Source organism: Anas platyrhynchos, chromosome 3 (assembly GCF_047663525.1).
Source record: "Anas platyrhynchos isolate ZD024472 breed Pekin duck chromosome 3, IASCAAS_PekinDuck_T2T, whole genome shotgun sequence".
NCBI classification, from domain to species: Eukaryota; Metazoa; Chordata; class Aves; order Anseriformes; family Anatidae; genus Anas; species Anas platyrhynchos.
The window spans coordinates 36,306,348-36,319,925 of record NC_092589.1 but is presented as its reverse complement, the minus strand read 5'-3'; the positions used below and the strand labels follow the sequence as shown (position 1 = coordinate 36,319,925).

At 34.4% G+C, this 13,578-nt stretch overlaps 1 protein-coding gene across 1 annotated transcript in view; it reads right to left on the bottom strand.

Annotated features, from left to right (window-relative positions):
• The window catches only part of LOC140002139 (dynein axonemal heavy chain 8-like), a 135,855-nt gene that overhangs the window by 54,313 nt on the left and 67,964 nt on the right, over positions 1 to 13,578 (bottom strand). Inside the window, exons 47-55 of the mRNA XM_072035706.1 lie at positions 13,419 to 13,505; positions 13,202 to 13,309; positions 12,260 to 12,394; positions 10,504 to 10,665; positions 8,848 to 9,094; positions 6,690 to 6,931; positions 6,470 to 6,610; positions 1,950 to 2,187; positions 984 to 1,126 (exon numbers count right to left, since the gene is read on the bottom strand). Coding sequence (XP_071891807.1) covers positions 984 to 1,126; positions 1,950 to 2,187; positions 6,470 to 6,610; positions 6,690 to 6,931; positions 8,848 to 9,094; positions 10,504 to 10,665; positions 12,260 to 12,394; positions 13,202 to 13,309; positions 13,419 to 13,505 — 1,503 coding nt within the window. The remainder of the gene's footprint in view (positions 1 to 983; positions 1,127 to 1,949; positions 2,188 to 6,469; positions 6,611 to 6,689; positions 6,932 to 8,847; positions 9,095 to 10,503; positions 10,666 to 12,259; positions 12,395 to 13,201; positions 13,310 to 13,418; positions 13,506 to 13,578) is intronic.

Sequence of the window (13,578 nt, the reverse complement as noted above, 5' to 3'; positions counted from 1 at the left end):
ACTATTGTTTGATGTGGCCTGTGGCCCATGATTGGACCTTACTGGTATAATCTGTATAAGTATTATCTCCTTTTCTGTAGTCATGGCTGTTGGTATTAACTACGGTTTTCCTACTGAGAGGAAACAAATACAGTAAAGGTTAGTAATTTCATGTTTATCATAAACTGACTTGTGAAGTCTATTATCCTTATTTGTCTATTCAAGAAAGCATAAACCGGAAAGAGGAATATGGTGTAATGACCAGGGAAAAGGTTTATGTCTTTCTCCAAGTAAAATGATGTGTTGTTGGAGTTAAACTTCTATGAGAAAAAAATACCTTATTAAATGGATATTTAACTCTTTTTTTTTCTTTTTTTTTTTTTTTCTTTTTTTCTTTCTCTCAGAGCAGAAATAAGTATAGAGAAGTCATAGAATCATAGAATATCCCAAGTTGGAAGGGACCCACAAGGATCATCAAGTCCAACTCCTGGCACCGCACAGGTCTGCCTGAAAGTTTAGACCATGTGGCTAAGTGCACAGCCCAATCACTTCTTAAATTCAGTCAGGCTCGGTGCAGTGACCACTTCCCTGGGGAGCCTGTTCCAGTGTGCAACCACCCTCTCAGTGAAGAACCTCTTCCTGATGTCCAGCCTAAACTTCCCCTGCCTCAGCTTAACACCATTCCCATGGGTCCTATCACTGGTGTTTACAGAGAATATGTCAGCCGCCTCTCCATTCCTCCTCAACGAGGAAGTTGTAGACTGCAATGAGGTCCCCCCTCAGCCTCCTCTTCTCCAGGCTGACCAGGCCCAGTGCCCTCAGCCGTTCCTCATAGGTCTTCCCCTCCGGGCAAGTCACGTCAAGGAAACAGAAATAGAGCAATAATGATACAGCTGACAAACCACGGCTACAGACAGAGAATGTGAACGATGATTACAACTCCAATTCTCCAATTACTTTATATTTCTATTTATATACACAAAAATATATAATCCTGCACTTACTTTGTTTTGCTTTGCAATTGTGTTTATCAAAAACTGTGTTCTGACATTGTCAACATTTGGAACCAGAATAGATGCGTAGTCTGGGACACTATCTGTTGGATAAACATATTCCTGAACATTTTTACTCCAGTGTTCCCAGTCACCTGAAATGACAAAAAATGAATAAAATAAATTAAAAAAAAATAAATCTATATGTCCTACTTAAATTTACAGGTAGCTACCTAAATAAAAAGGCCAAAATAATGTTTACCTGGGATCTTGTTCTTACTTTATTGGTGAAAAGGTATAGAATGTGAAAATATGGATTGTGTGTGTATACACTAAATCAACATTGCTTGCAAAATAATCTAGATTTGGATAAATGAGAAATAGATGCATTAATGTGAGAAAATAATATGAAAGAACAATAAGTTCTTTACAAATTTTGTTTTGTGTGTAATTTAAACTATAAATTATTTCTGGAAAATATGACACTATTTGAAGCCATAAAATTTAAGATTTATTGCTGATCATCAGACATGGATAAACAATGATTATGAAGTAGAATTTAAATTGGATTAAATATATAACAAAAAAATAATCTAGCTGTGAGGATATTAAATATAAACATCAAAATAATTTAGGCTAGAACAGCTTAAGTAGAAATTACCCCAAAATTATAGACTGTTTAACTATAGTTAATAGAAAAAAAAAAAAGTGCGAATGAAACTAGAAACAAAGGAAGAAAATACTACCAATGAACACTCATTCTTGGTTTCTAACATCTCACCTTGACAAAGCTGAAAAGCCATTAAAAAGCCATGGCCATTGAAAAGCCGTAGAGAATCTGTGTTATTACTGTACTGTCAAAATATGTGCTTCAATTACCAAAGAACTTGGTCTAAATAAGTAACTTTAAATTTCAAATGAGCTATATTCAGTTTTAAAATGCCAGTATAAAAAACGACTGCCAATGCTTTTTCTTACCGTAATCAGTAACATAAAATTCGTACATCGTTTGACTTGTGCCAGGGGGAATTTCTGGCAAATCTAATTTTTTATCATGAGCTCTAATGAAGGCTTCAAGTTTATCTCTGCTATCCAACTCCAGAAGGGCACCTAAACTCCACATTATTCCAAAGGAGAACAATTTATGCAGATGAGATATAGTTGATAAACCACCTTCTTCCTTCGATGGAATCAAGCCCTCCAGAAGATTAATAGACTGAAAATATTTTAAAATATTATGCATTAAGAAAATATTACATAATCATTTTTTATTTTTACACGTACATACTTACCTTTATATGCATTATTTATATGTATTCAAACTTTAAATTATAAATTGAAAATACAGATTTACCAAAGAATAATAAAAAATTCAGAACTACAAACTCAAGAAAATAGATTAAGGATATATAATCTATTATTAATTATTAATTCATTATTATCAATTATCATTCATTATTATTAATTTATGTGTTTATATTTATATAAACCTGGACAACATTTTCAAAATTACTTAAGTGCTTTGCTAGTTAAATATCCTTTTAAATTATGCCTACCTGATAATGTAACTTAAGATCTACAGTAACAGAACAACATTTTAAGGGTATTTATAATACCTAGTGGGATATTCAGAACTCCAAAACTAGATGGCCTTAATTAAATATTATAATGTATGTGCCTCCTCAATTCTGAAAATTCCTCAAAGCATCTCTTACATTAAAATTCTGTTAAGCATGGAAGAATTTTCAGTTACTTTCCAATGTATTCATTTGAATTATATTCAAATGTTGCATATAGCACATTAACTTCCATTTTGTGTAAAAAAAAAAAAAAAAAAAAAAGCAAACAAAAAAACAAAAACCTTCTAAATATCCAATTTTATGATTGCTACCCTCTGTTTTTAAGGAACTGGATTCCAGAAATCCAGTAACTTGCTATCTATGTCATCACTCACAAAACCAGATGTTTATTTTGACTGTCTTACAGAATGTCACTCATATTCCCTTTCTGTACAAATCAGCATCGAACACATTACTTCAAAATATTTCTTTCTAACAGAGAATCAGACTTTCAGTCAGCTTCTGGAATTAGTATTCTTTATGCTATCTTGGATCTCAATCTCATACTGAAGTAGGAAGTAATGTAGTAATGTATACATATACATATATATACACATATATAATATATAAGGACATAAATAGTTAGAATACTTTTGATTAATTTAAAACTCAGTTTAAAAAAGATGATTAACCAATATCAATTATAGTTAATAACTTTAAAATAATGCCACTACTTTTCTTTGGGAGATGATTGATATCTAATTATGATAGATGATTATCTAATTATTGCAGATACAGGCTTTGTCCCACTTTATCTGAACATAATCTGTTTGTCCCCTTACATATATGCACAATTGCAAATTTTTACATGATGCGTTGGCTCTTAGCAGTATTCTGTAGCAATATATATATATATATATTTTTTTTTTTAAGAAAACAGATAAACTGTAAATACTACAAAGGTTGTAACAAGTCAGATGAAAATACCAAGTGGACACTTTTTGAACACTAAATACAAACAAAAAATATGATATGTCCCAGTGGTACTTGGGTTGCAGTAATACTGACAGTGGTACTTCCTGCTGGTAATCTGTGCAATGTCTTTCTGTACCAAATACACTTTTTCTAGGTTTATTAGTCCTCTATATATTTTTCTACCATGAAAGTATCAGGATTGGTCTTGAATGTACATACACTTTTGCCATCCATAACACCCTTTGGCAAGATGTTCCATAGGTGTGCTATATATGGCATTGAACAGTTTGTTTTATCCTGTGCAAGCCCCTTCATGAATTTCATTTGCCATTTTATTACCTATTTATTCAGTCTCATAAAGTCTGTCTATAGTTCTTCATGGTTAGCTGTTTTGTCCTTACCACCCTCAGTAATTTAGTGTCATCAGTAAACTTCTTCACCTACAACTTTTCCAAGTTTTTAATGAACATTTTGAACAGAACTAATCCCTGCACGGGTACCTCAGGACCAGAGGTAACGTCTCTCCTTTGTAAAAACTGATCCTTTACTTTAATAAATGATTTTCTTTCATGTGACCAATTATTTAGCTGTAAATAACTGTCTGTCTTCTGCTATGACTGCTTAGTTACATGAAAATCTGGTAAAGAACTCCATTGAAGACCTTTGCTCCTTCAGGCAGACAGTATCAATCAGACCATCCTTAGCTACAAGTTAATTGACTTTTCCAATAGGCTTATAATATAGGATATCCCTAAACAAAAACTACATGAATCTTCTAAGGTAAATTTTATTTGTCAATGTAATGAGGTGGGTCAGAAGAAGGTGAACAGTCAGAACTCAAATATAAAAGTAAAAACAGCAGAAAAAAAATCTAGGATCAACAGTAGAATATATATAGTTAGAAAATCAAAGACAGTGGAAATTACAAGAAAGGCAACAGTGGAATCACTTTTACATAATACTATTATAAGGTAATTATACTGTTAGGATTGGGGCAAACGAATGAAAAACACCTTTAACAGTGAATGCTAACAAAAACCAGATAATCAGGTACATGTGTATGAGTGGGTGAACATTCAAAACTTGATTTCTGAACTCTCAGGTGCAAGTCTGCTATCTGCAACTGATCTGGGGTGTAATTTTTGATAACATCCGGGCTAAACAAAATTGGAATATCCTGAATCCTGCAATTAGTAAAAAGACATGAGGTAGATGCACCAGTCAGGAGGCTGATCAGGTACAGTGCATCTTAGACCATTTATGGGAAAAGTAGGACCTTGAAGTTTGGGGAAGAAGAGGTGGTAGGTGAAGAAAAACAAACAAACAAACAACAACAACAACAAAAAACGGTTCCCAAAAAGAAGTAGTAGTCTTGGAACAAAGGGAGTGAAGAAAGAAGGAAATTGAGATTATGGCTGGAGGAAAGAACTTGGAAGTGGGGAAAGATCCTGTAGAGATCAGAGAGAAAAAGCTGAATAATGCCAGGGGATCTTTGTCAAGTAATGCCCAGTCCTGGTAGCTGCAAGTGGCTGCTCAGCACAGAACTAATGAGACTTTTTGCTGGAGCCTCCCACAACAAGGGCAAAATCCCTGCTGGGAAGAGGAACTGAACATAATACTAGAGGGGGGAAGCAAATGAGTGTCTGAATGCATCAAGTTATCAAGCAGTGTAAAAGGGTCTGATCTCACTAGATCTCAGGTAAGCACCAGCATGGAGATCTGGTGTGGGTTATTTACCATGACACCTGTGAAAGAAACTAGAGATTTGCATCACAGGAAGAAATACTGAATACAGGTTAAATCAGGGAAATATTTCCCTGTTCAGGAAGTGCAAGCAATTAACACTAAAAAAATAAAATAAATAAAAAACACACATAGAAACTTCTAGCCCCATGTGTTTTCCAGGAACACAACATGAATTCAGTCAAAGGTCTCACAGATAAAAAATGCAGAAGAAAAAAAAAAGATGCTCTCTCTGTAGAAAAATTATGGAGAACACATCTACTTTTTTTGTCATCATAAATAAATGAATTACATAGTTTCTGCCTGTGGTAGATAACTTAATTCCACTGTATACTGCACATAGTTAATCTTGCAGTATCAATTGTGGTTATTAATTTGCTGCAAAATACTTCCAACTATTGAACATCTGAAGCTAAATCCCTAATGGACAGTAAAGAGATACCAGGTTCTAATTGGGTACTTTAATATTAATTGTAGTGTTAGCCAAAATATTACCTTGTCTACTCTCTTATTCAAAGTCACTCTCTTATTCAAAGTCATTTTTTTTTTATGAGACAGTCAGCATAAAGCTGAGATTACATGGACAAATGCAGACTCTGGAGACTTAGAATCTGCACGTGACAACTGATTCATAAACAAATCAGCTGGAGACATGCAGTATAGGACTTGCAATTTTGCAAGATCTGCCAAGCAAATAATTCTTGTTGATAATAAAAAACTGATTTGATCCCACTCAAGGAAGAATTGCAATTAATAGGAAGGGAGAAGCAAAAATTATTATGCTGAACTTGGAAACGTTGACTGACAGAATCATAGCTACTATATCTAGATAAAAAGATAATTAGAGTTATTCTTTGCTGTCTCTGCTGACAGTACCAGTAGGGTTGGTCTGACCCTTACAGCAATATATTTGATATTTAAAGAATTGGAATGAGACCACAAGCTTAAAAAACATATACTTCTGAAAACCATCTAAAGCTTGCAAATTCCAGTCAACAGAAGACTAACCTATAGAGAAAGCAATAAGGAGAAGCAAAAGTTTATTTTGCATATCCCTAACAGTTCCTCTTGTATTCCCTAAGAAACAAATACTGAGGTTGTGGTTTCCTATGTCAGAAACAATTTTTTCAAATGAAATTTTATTGTAATCAAATGTCCATTTTGCTATTTTTCCACACTTACTATGTCAATTCATACAGACTTACACAGTATTTGTTTTACCTGCATAATGTAGTTACATTCCAGAAGCTCCATTTTGGGATTAAGGTTTAGTTTCATGTATGTATATGCTGGTTCAAATATTCTATCATACAAACTTTGTAAAACTTCAGCTTCTTGAGGAGAACGTTTTTTCAGCCATGCCTGAAAAACATCCACATTATTCTTCTGTATAAATATATAACAAGGTAAAATTAGGAGTAGCCAGCAACGATAATCTTACTTGCAATATCGGTCTCCAGCTAAGGGCAGAGGAACTGATATAGACCATACCCATTCGAGAAACTGTGGCTGGAGAGGCATTCTCAATGTTGTGGACTTCAAATAACAGCTTACATGTAGGGGACATAGGAATACGATCTCCATTTGCTAGAGTGAGGGTCTTGTTATCATCCAAAACTGAATTTAGATTCTCAATCCAGATTGCATCTACAGGACCATCTAAAATCAAAAACACATTTTCACCTGGAAAAAAAAATACATGGTTCATATCCTCATGCTCAAAGAACATGAAAAATACCTCAGTACTTAAATAATGTATAAAAATAAATTTTGCTTACTGTAAATTCTGCTGTCTCCACACATACTCATTACTATATGTGTTGTACACCCAGTTAAGATACCATTTTTGAAAGAAGCAAATGAGGGCTTTTTTTATATCTTTATAATGTACATCTCTGGTGAGATTGCCTGTTCTGGCTGCTGGACACCCAGACAACCACTTTGTCACTCTCCCTCCTCAACAGAACAGGGGGAGAAAATAAGATGAAAATGCTCATGGGTCGAGGTAAAGATAGAGATCACTTGCCAACTGCCATCATGAAAAATAGATGTGACTTGGGGAAAATTAATTTATAAAATTACTATTTATAGAAAGGATATTAAGATACTCGAATTCTTCTAGAGGAGGACAACAAAGTTGTTAGAAGGGCCAGAAGATAGGTCATATGAGGAAGGGCTGAGGACACTTTGGTTTGAAAAAAAGAAGGCTCAGGGGCAAACTTATTGCTCTTTACAACTTCCTGAGGAAGGGAAATGGAGAGAGAGGTGTCGGCCTCTTCTCTCTGGGAACTAATGACCGGATGTTTAGGAACTGCATGGAGCTGTGCTAGGGAAGGTTCAGACTGGACATTAGGAAAAATGTCTTTACTGTGAGGATGCTCAAGCACCTTTAATAAAATGTTTAAACTTCTTTTAGCCGTGAATTGGTCAGGCAGTGGGACTCAATCTTTCTAGGCCCCTTTCAGCTGAACTATTCTAATTTATTGCCAATTAATATAGAATTGGATGATGAGAAAGAAAGACAAAAAAACAAAGAAAAAAACTTTTCCTCCAACCCTCCACCCTCTTTCTAGTCCATGCTCAACTTCACTCCTTCCTTCCCAACCCATTTAACTCTTCTTCCTTCCTCCACCATCATCTGTATGGCATACATGTATGCCATAAATATACATGTATGCCATACAGATCATGAGGGTTGTGATCAGTTCATAACAGCTCCTCTCTGCCACTCCTTCCTCCTCACACTTTCACCCCGTTCCAATGTGGATCCTTGCAATGGATCCTTCTTGTTCTTCAAGAAAATTTGCTCTAACATGGGTTCTCCATGGGCTGCAGTTCCTTCAGAGCATATCCACTTGCAGTGTGCTCTGGCATGGTCCTCTCCATTGCGCTGCACAGAATATCTGCTCTGGTGTCTGTCCCTACTTCATCGACCTTGGTGCTCAAAGGATTGCTTCTCTTACTTTTTCTTCCTCACAGCCTGAGCAGTGTTTTGCCCTTTCTTATATGGGTTACTACAAAGACACCACTATTTTCACTGATAGGCTCAGCCGTGTCCCGTGGTGGTTCTTTTCCAGATAAAACTGGCCACGTCCAGCACAGTACAGTCCCTGGCTTCTTGTCATATAGATCAGCCCTACAGATCCCTTGCTACTTGCTATGTAAACCCATTTCAATGTCAAAGACCGAAAACCAAACAGTTCAACATTTCCTTTTTTAGAAAAGAACCTCCTTTTGGGAAGGTTCCCTAGAGGAATTCCCTTTCTTTAAAGTCTTTTCCAACCTTAATGATTCTATGATTCTATAAGTAAATCTTCACTGTATTTTATCAGCCTCCAAGTCTCCATCTGCAGCCTCAATCTGCACTATAGAACTAGAGTGGCAAGGAAACAAACAGTTGTTTTATAGATATAATATTGAAACTTTTTTTTTTTTTTTAAACTCTTGCCCTTTCTTGAGAAGTGAATTGTAACATTGGCTATGTTCTCTATAGCTGTTTTCAAGAAAGGACTTAGCCACATCTGCAAATTCAAGATTCTGTTTTCAATATGTAATTCAAGAGGTATTTTTATGACACCCCACACAAAGTATTTACATACCCTTTTTAGCTTTCAGTGTTTTCCTCCACAGTGTAGAAAATATTCCATCTGTCCAATCATTAGTTGCAGCATCTAGTTTCCCAAACATCTGAGGAGCTGTTATAGCTTTGGGATTCATTCGCATTTCTCTATGAGGTTGTCCACATTCTGTCATTGCTCTCATTAATATGGTTATGACCATTGTTTTTCCAGATCCACTAGGTCCAAGTGTCATCAATCCATGACGTACTAGAGAAGTTTCATACAACTATTAAAAATCAAAATGTTTTGAGAAATAAGCTTTTGGAAGATTTTGGCTTGCATTTAATATGTTTGTCTAATATATTTATAATCACTGACTATCATAGAGCATTATGTGCTCAGAACTGAAACCAGCCTGTGTTTTTTGATTTGTAGTGTGTTGTGGAATTGTCCTAATATTTAAAGCACCAAGTTTACTCTGAAACAGTTTATCGAACTAAATCTTGCCTAACATATTCAAAGCAACTCAACACTTTATTTTTTTAACCAGATTTTAAAAAGGATTTTCTGTATCACTCAAAAGGAAAAAAAAAAAGAATAGTAGCAAAACATTTAACACACAAATAAGTAAGCAGTAAAGTGCTAAAACATCTTGAGTGTATGAAATAAACATAGGCACAGCACTTCCTGCACGTTTTTGTGTATGAAAACTGTACAGCCTATGAACAAGCACTTCAAGGCCTTCCTATTAAATAACTACATACCCATTAATCAGCAACATGCCATACGATTAACCCACACTAAACAAAAAATTACCATAATCCAAAATCATGGTCTAACCGTTAATTCATTAGTTTATTGAACATAATGTCTTATAAATATTTCAAAATCAAAAATAATTAATTTTTCAGAATACCTTAGTAATCTTCTGCTTTTTGGTTCTTTCATTTTACAGTACCTACTGCATGCTCACTTGTATACTTAGCCTTGTCATAGCTTTAAATAAGGTTGTCATAGCATACACTAAGACTGCCTGAGGCTTCTACACATATTTTATCTCTTTTAACCCAATATGGCTAAGATGAATGATTACCCAATAATACAGGTTCTTTCTCACATAAGGTTTGAGTCTTTATTTCCTATAATGTCTGCTCAAACCCATCATGAAGACCATCCTTCATTACAGAAACGTATTTAAGTCATGAATACACACCTCTTTTTTTTCCTTTGCCCTGTGATAGGTCTTTTAGCTCTCATTCCCTATGTAGCAGAAGTTGTGCCCTGGCTTTGTTTCTTGTCACTATTTATTTTCTGCCTTGGCCTTCAAAATGCCTCCCAACTATTCTTATACCCTACCATCCCTACTCTAGCCTAAGAAAACCGTGTTTAGGGTGCCATTTACGTGCTTCGTTTCTGCATTCAGATAGCTTAGATGCACTACCATATCTGGGAAAGGCTGGGTTAACACATGCTTTAACATTTTTGTTTCTTCTGAATAATTTAACGAAGTAATAATAATAACAAAAAAATGACCCTTAGTATTCCTTAGTGTGGTCTACACACAACCTTTATTTTATTCCAGTATTAGCAGCACAGGTCCTAAAATGAGACAGAAATTTAACCATTAAAATGGTGTTCTGACTTCTGTTTGTTAAAAAGATTTTAGGAAAAAAAAAAAAAAAAAAAAGGTTTTACCTGAACAAGCTTAAGATTCCATGGTGGATGGTTAATCAATCCTGCTTCTTCAATCTGATTAGCTACTGCAGCCTGTAGCTCTGTATATGTACTACTGTCCAACTGCAACCCCGGAAATAGATCATTGATAAGACTGAGAAACAAAGGCTCATCTTCATCTATCTGGAAAGAAAAAAAAAAAAAAGGTTATTACGTGTTTAAAGAATGATTATCCAAACTTCTGAAACCAAAATCCAAAATTAATCTCTCCTGTAATAATAAACAGTAAGAATATATTTTCTAAATACAGATGCCTATGTTCATAAATGCATACTACCAACAGGATAGGTCAATAAGGTGATAGCATTTTGATATTGTCATCCATGCCATGAAAAAAATAAATTCAAAACTGAAAGAAATTTCCCACTGAATCTATCTATCTGATATCTATCTATCTGAAATTTCCCACTGAATCAATCTGTAAAATCCCCCAACAGTCACAGCATATATTGGACAGAACATCCTGTCTGGAAAGAAACCTTTCCATAACTTTCTTTTCCAGGCCTTAAATAGTTTTCCTCCCAGCATTATCAAACACCACCAGAAGCAAACTCCCTGAAGTCAAAAAAGCATAAAATAGATTTAGTCTGTACCTGAGCAAAAAATGCTAAATTTGTCAAGGCATTTCCACTACCACTAAATTCAATACCTCTGAAATAGAACCATAAAAATACCAGGATTATGTGCTTTCAATTCCTACAACAAACAACACTCCATTCAATGCAAATGCCCTTATGGTAACTATATTGGTGGAACTAAACAAGACCCTGTCTATCCAAAAAACTCACACTATCACTGGAAAAAAAAAAAAAAAAATGAAGCAAAATTCTACATTTAAAACATTCACTACATGTATGATTTTTGAATCCTAATACTTAAAGGACACCTCCAAAACCTTTCAAAAAATGTGTTAAAGGTAGAATTCTTACACCTGCTGGATATCAAACTGACAAATTTGATGCATACATTGGATTTACAACACACTAGAATCTCTGCTTCCTAGTAATCTCCATGTTCAGTACATACATTTTCCTGTTTCCATATAATACTGTCTTCAATTTAAAGGCATACAGGCAGCAACCATTTTTTTTTGTGTGGTTGGTTTTGGTGTCAGACTTTGTTCACACATTTGTTTGGTGTCAGTCACTGAGATATATGCATACACGCTATTCATTTGTCTATATATTAACTCTGTTTTTATTTTCTATTGCTTTTACAGTAATTGATAACGCAAAACCTGATTGAAACAGACTGACAATTAACTAGAAATCTTTGGCACATGATTGTAATGCATGTGCTAACTGGACTGAACACTGCATACTTCATTACTTGAGGACTTGCATTACTGGCAACTGTATAAACTAGCAACGTACATTGTTGAGCAGGAATACTTTAAAAGATTAATTTAGTTCACATTATTCAGTTTATTTATAGTACAATAATCAGTCTATACAGATGTCAGTATGTGAAATGTCATACCCACAGCTAAACCAATATTAACTTACTTGAACATTGCACCCTAACCACTTTTTTAAAGTTCAATAAACATTCACTAGCGTTTAATTATGTTTATCACTTTTCATTTTTTAAAAGAAAGGGGTGTTTTTGCTTTTTTTTGTCAACCTCTATAAAAAAAAAAAAAAAAGAGAGAAAGTAAAAGAAATTACTAGTAGTCTTGCACATAATACGGTGCTAAAATCTTAAGTTAGATTCTTACCAGCTTAGAAAGATTCATATCTCTTAGCCCTCTCATAACAATACTTAATTCACTTTCATTTGGTCTGGCCCTTTTTTGAGATCCAAGAGTCCTAAGTACTGACAGGATATTCCTCAGGCCAAAGTCATAATGAACCTACAAGAGGGTGAAGAAAAAGGCTTATGAGTAATGAGTTCTATAGCTTTATTTCATCAGTATATCAAATCTTGCCTTACTAACCACCTTCTATATTGTAGTTACCCTGCCTGGAAAAGGTAGCTAACACAGGAATTGTTGCTGTTGAGGAATTATTCTATTAAAATAAATGAAGGACAATAATATTATTTTCAGGAAGGGAGGGAGTGTAAGTTTTATACTTCAAATTTCATTGACTTCATCATTTACAAACCCATATAGAAAGTATTTTTTAGCTCTTTGTAGCAGTGTTCTAAAAAAACAATAGTTCCATTCCAGACTGGGACTTTCCAACTGAGGAAACTTAAACCCTGGACCTCACATGAAATCAGTTCTGTGCACTGCAGAGCAGCACTGAGACTTAAATCGAACTTCAGACATTCCTCCTGCAGTTTCCAAACTCTGAATGCTTTCTCTAGACTTCTCTAATTCTTATAGAAAAGTGACATCACCAGGTTAATTTTCCCTCACAGCCATGTTTAGGCAGAGAATTTCATACATACGCAACTAAATGCTAACATATTTAACAATTAGACAAGTGTGTATCTGACTACACATACATGAATTAACATGGTTATTTGTTCACAAATTTTAATAGAAACATGCTTGGATTATATTTTAATTACTTCAGTATTTTTTTTAGAAGCATAAAAGTGATTATTCGGGAAAAAAAAACTGCACAAACCAAAACTGAAGTGTGTGTTTTATGTAAAAAACATTTACATATACATACACAAAAACAAAGAGGAACAGAATGCATAACATTACCTGCTTAGTGAGCTGCTCCTCACAAAGTTTATAAAGAACAAAGAATTTCTGAGACAATACCACATTGTCAATAAATCCATAACTTGCAAGCTTAACTCTTATGATTATCTGAAATAAATATATATATATTTAGAAAATATTTTTTCTGAAGATAGATAAGGAAAGTAAAAGAGTCAAATAAAAACATTTTTTCTTTCAGTTCACTCATTAATTGTACCTGTCTATCTGGAACCATCATTGAAACGGTTCTAAACTGAATTTTTAGATTTTCTGGCAGTTCTTGACGTCCAGCATATCCAGGATTCTATACAGGAAGACACACTGCATTATTATTTACAACAGTCAAAACAGCATTCTTCTTACTGTTCAAGAGCAGT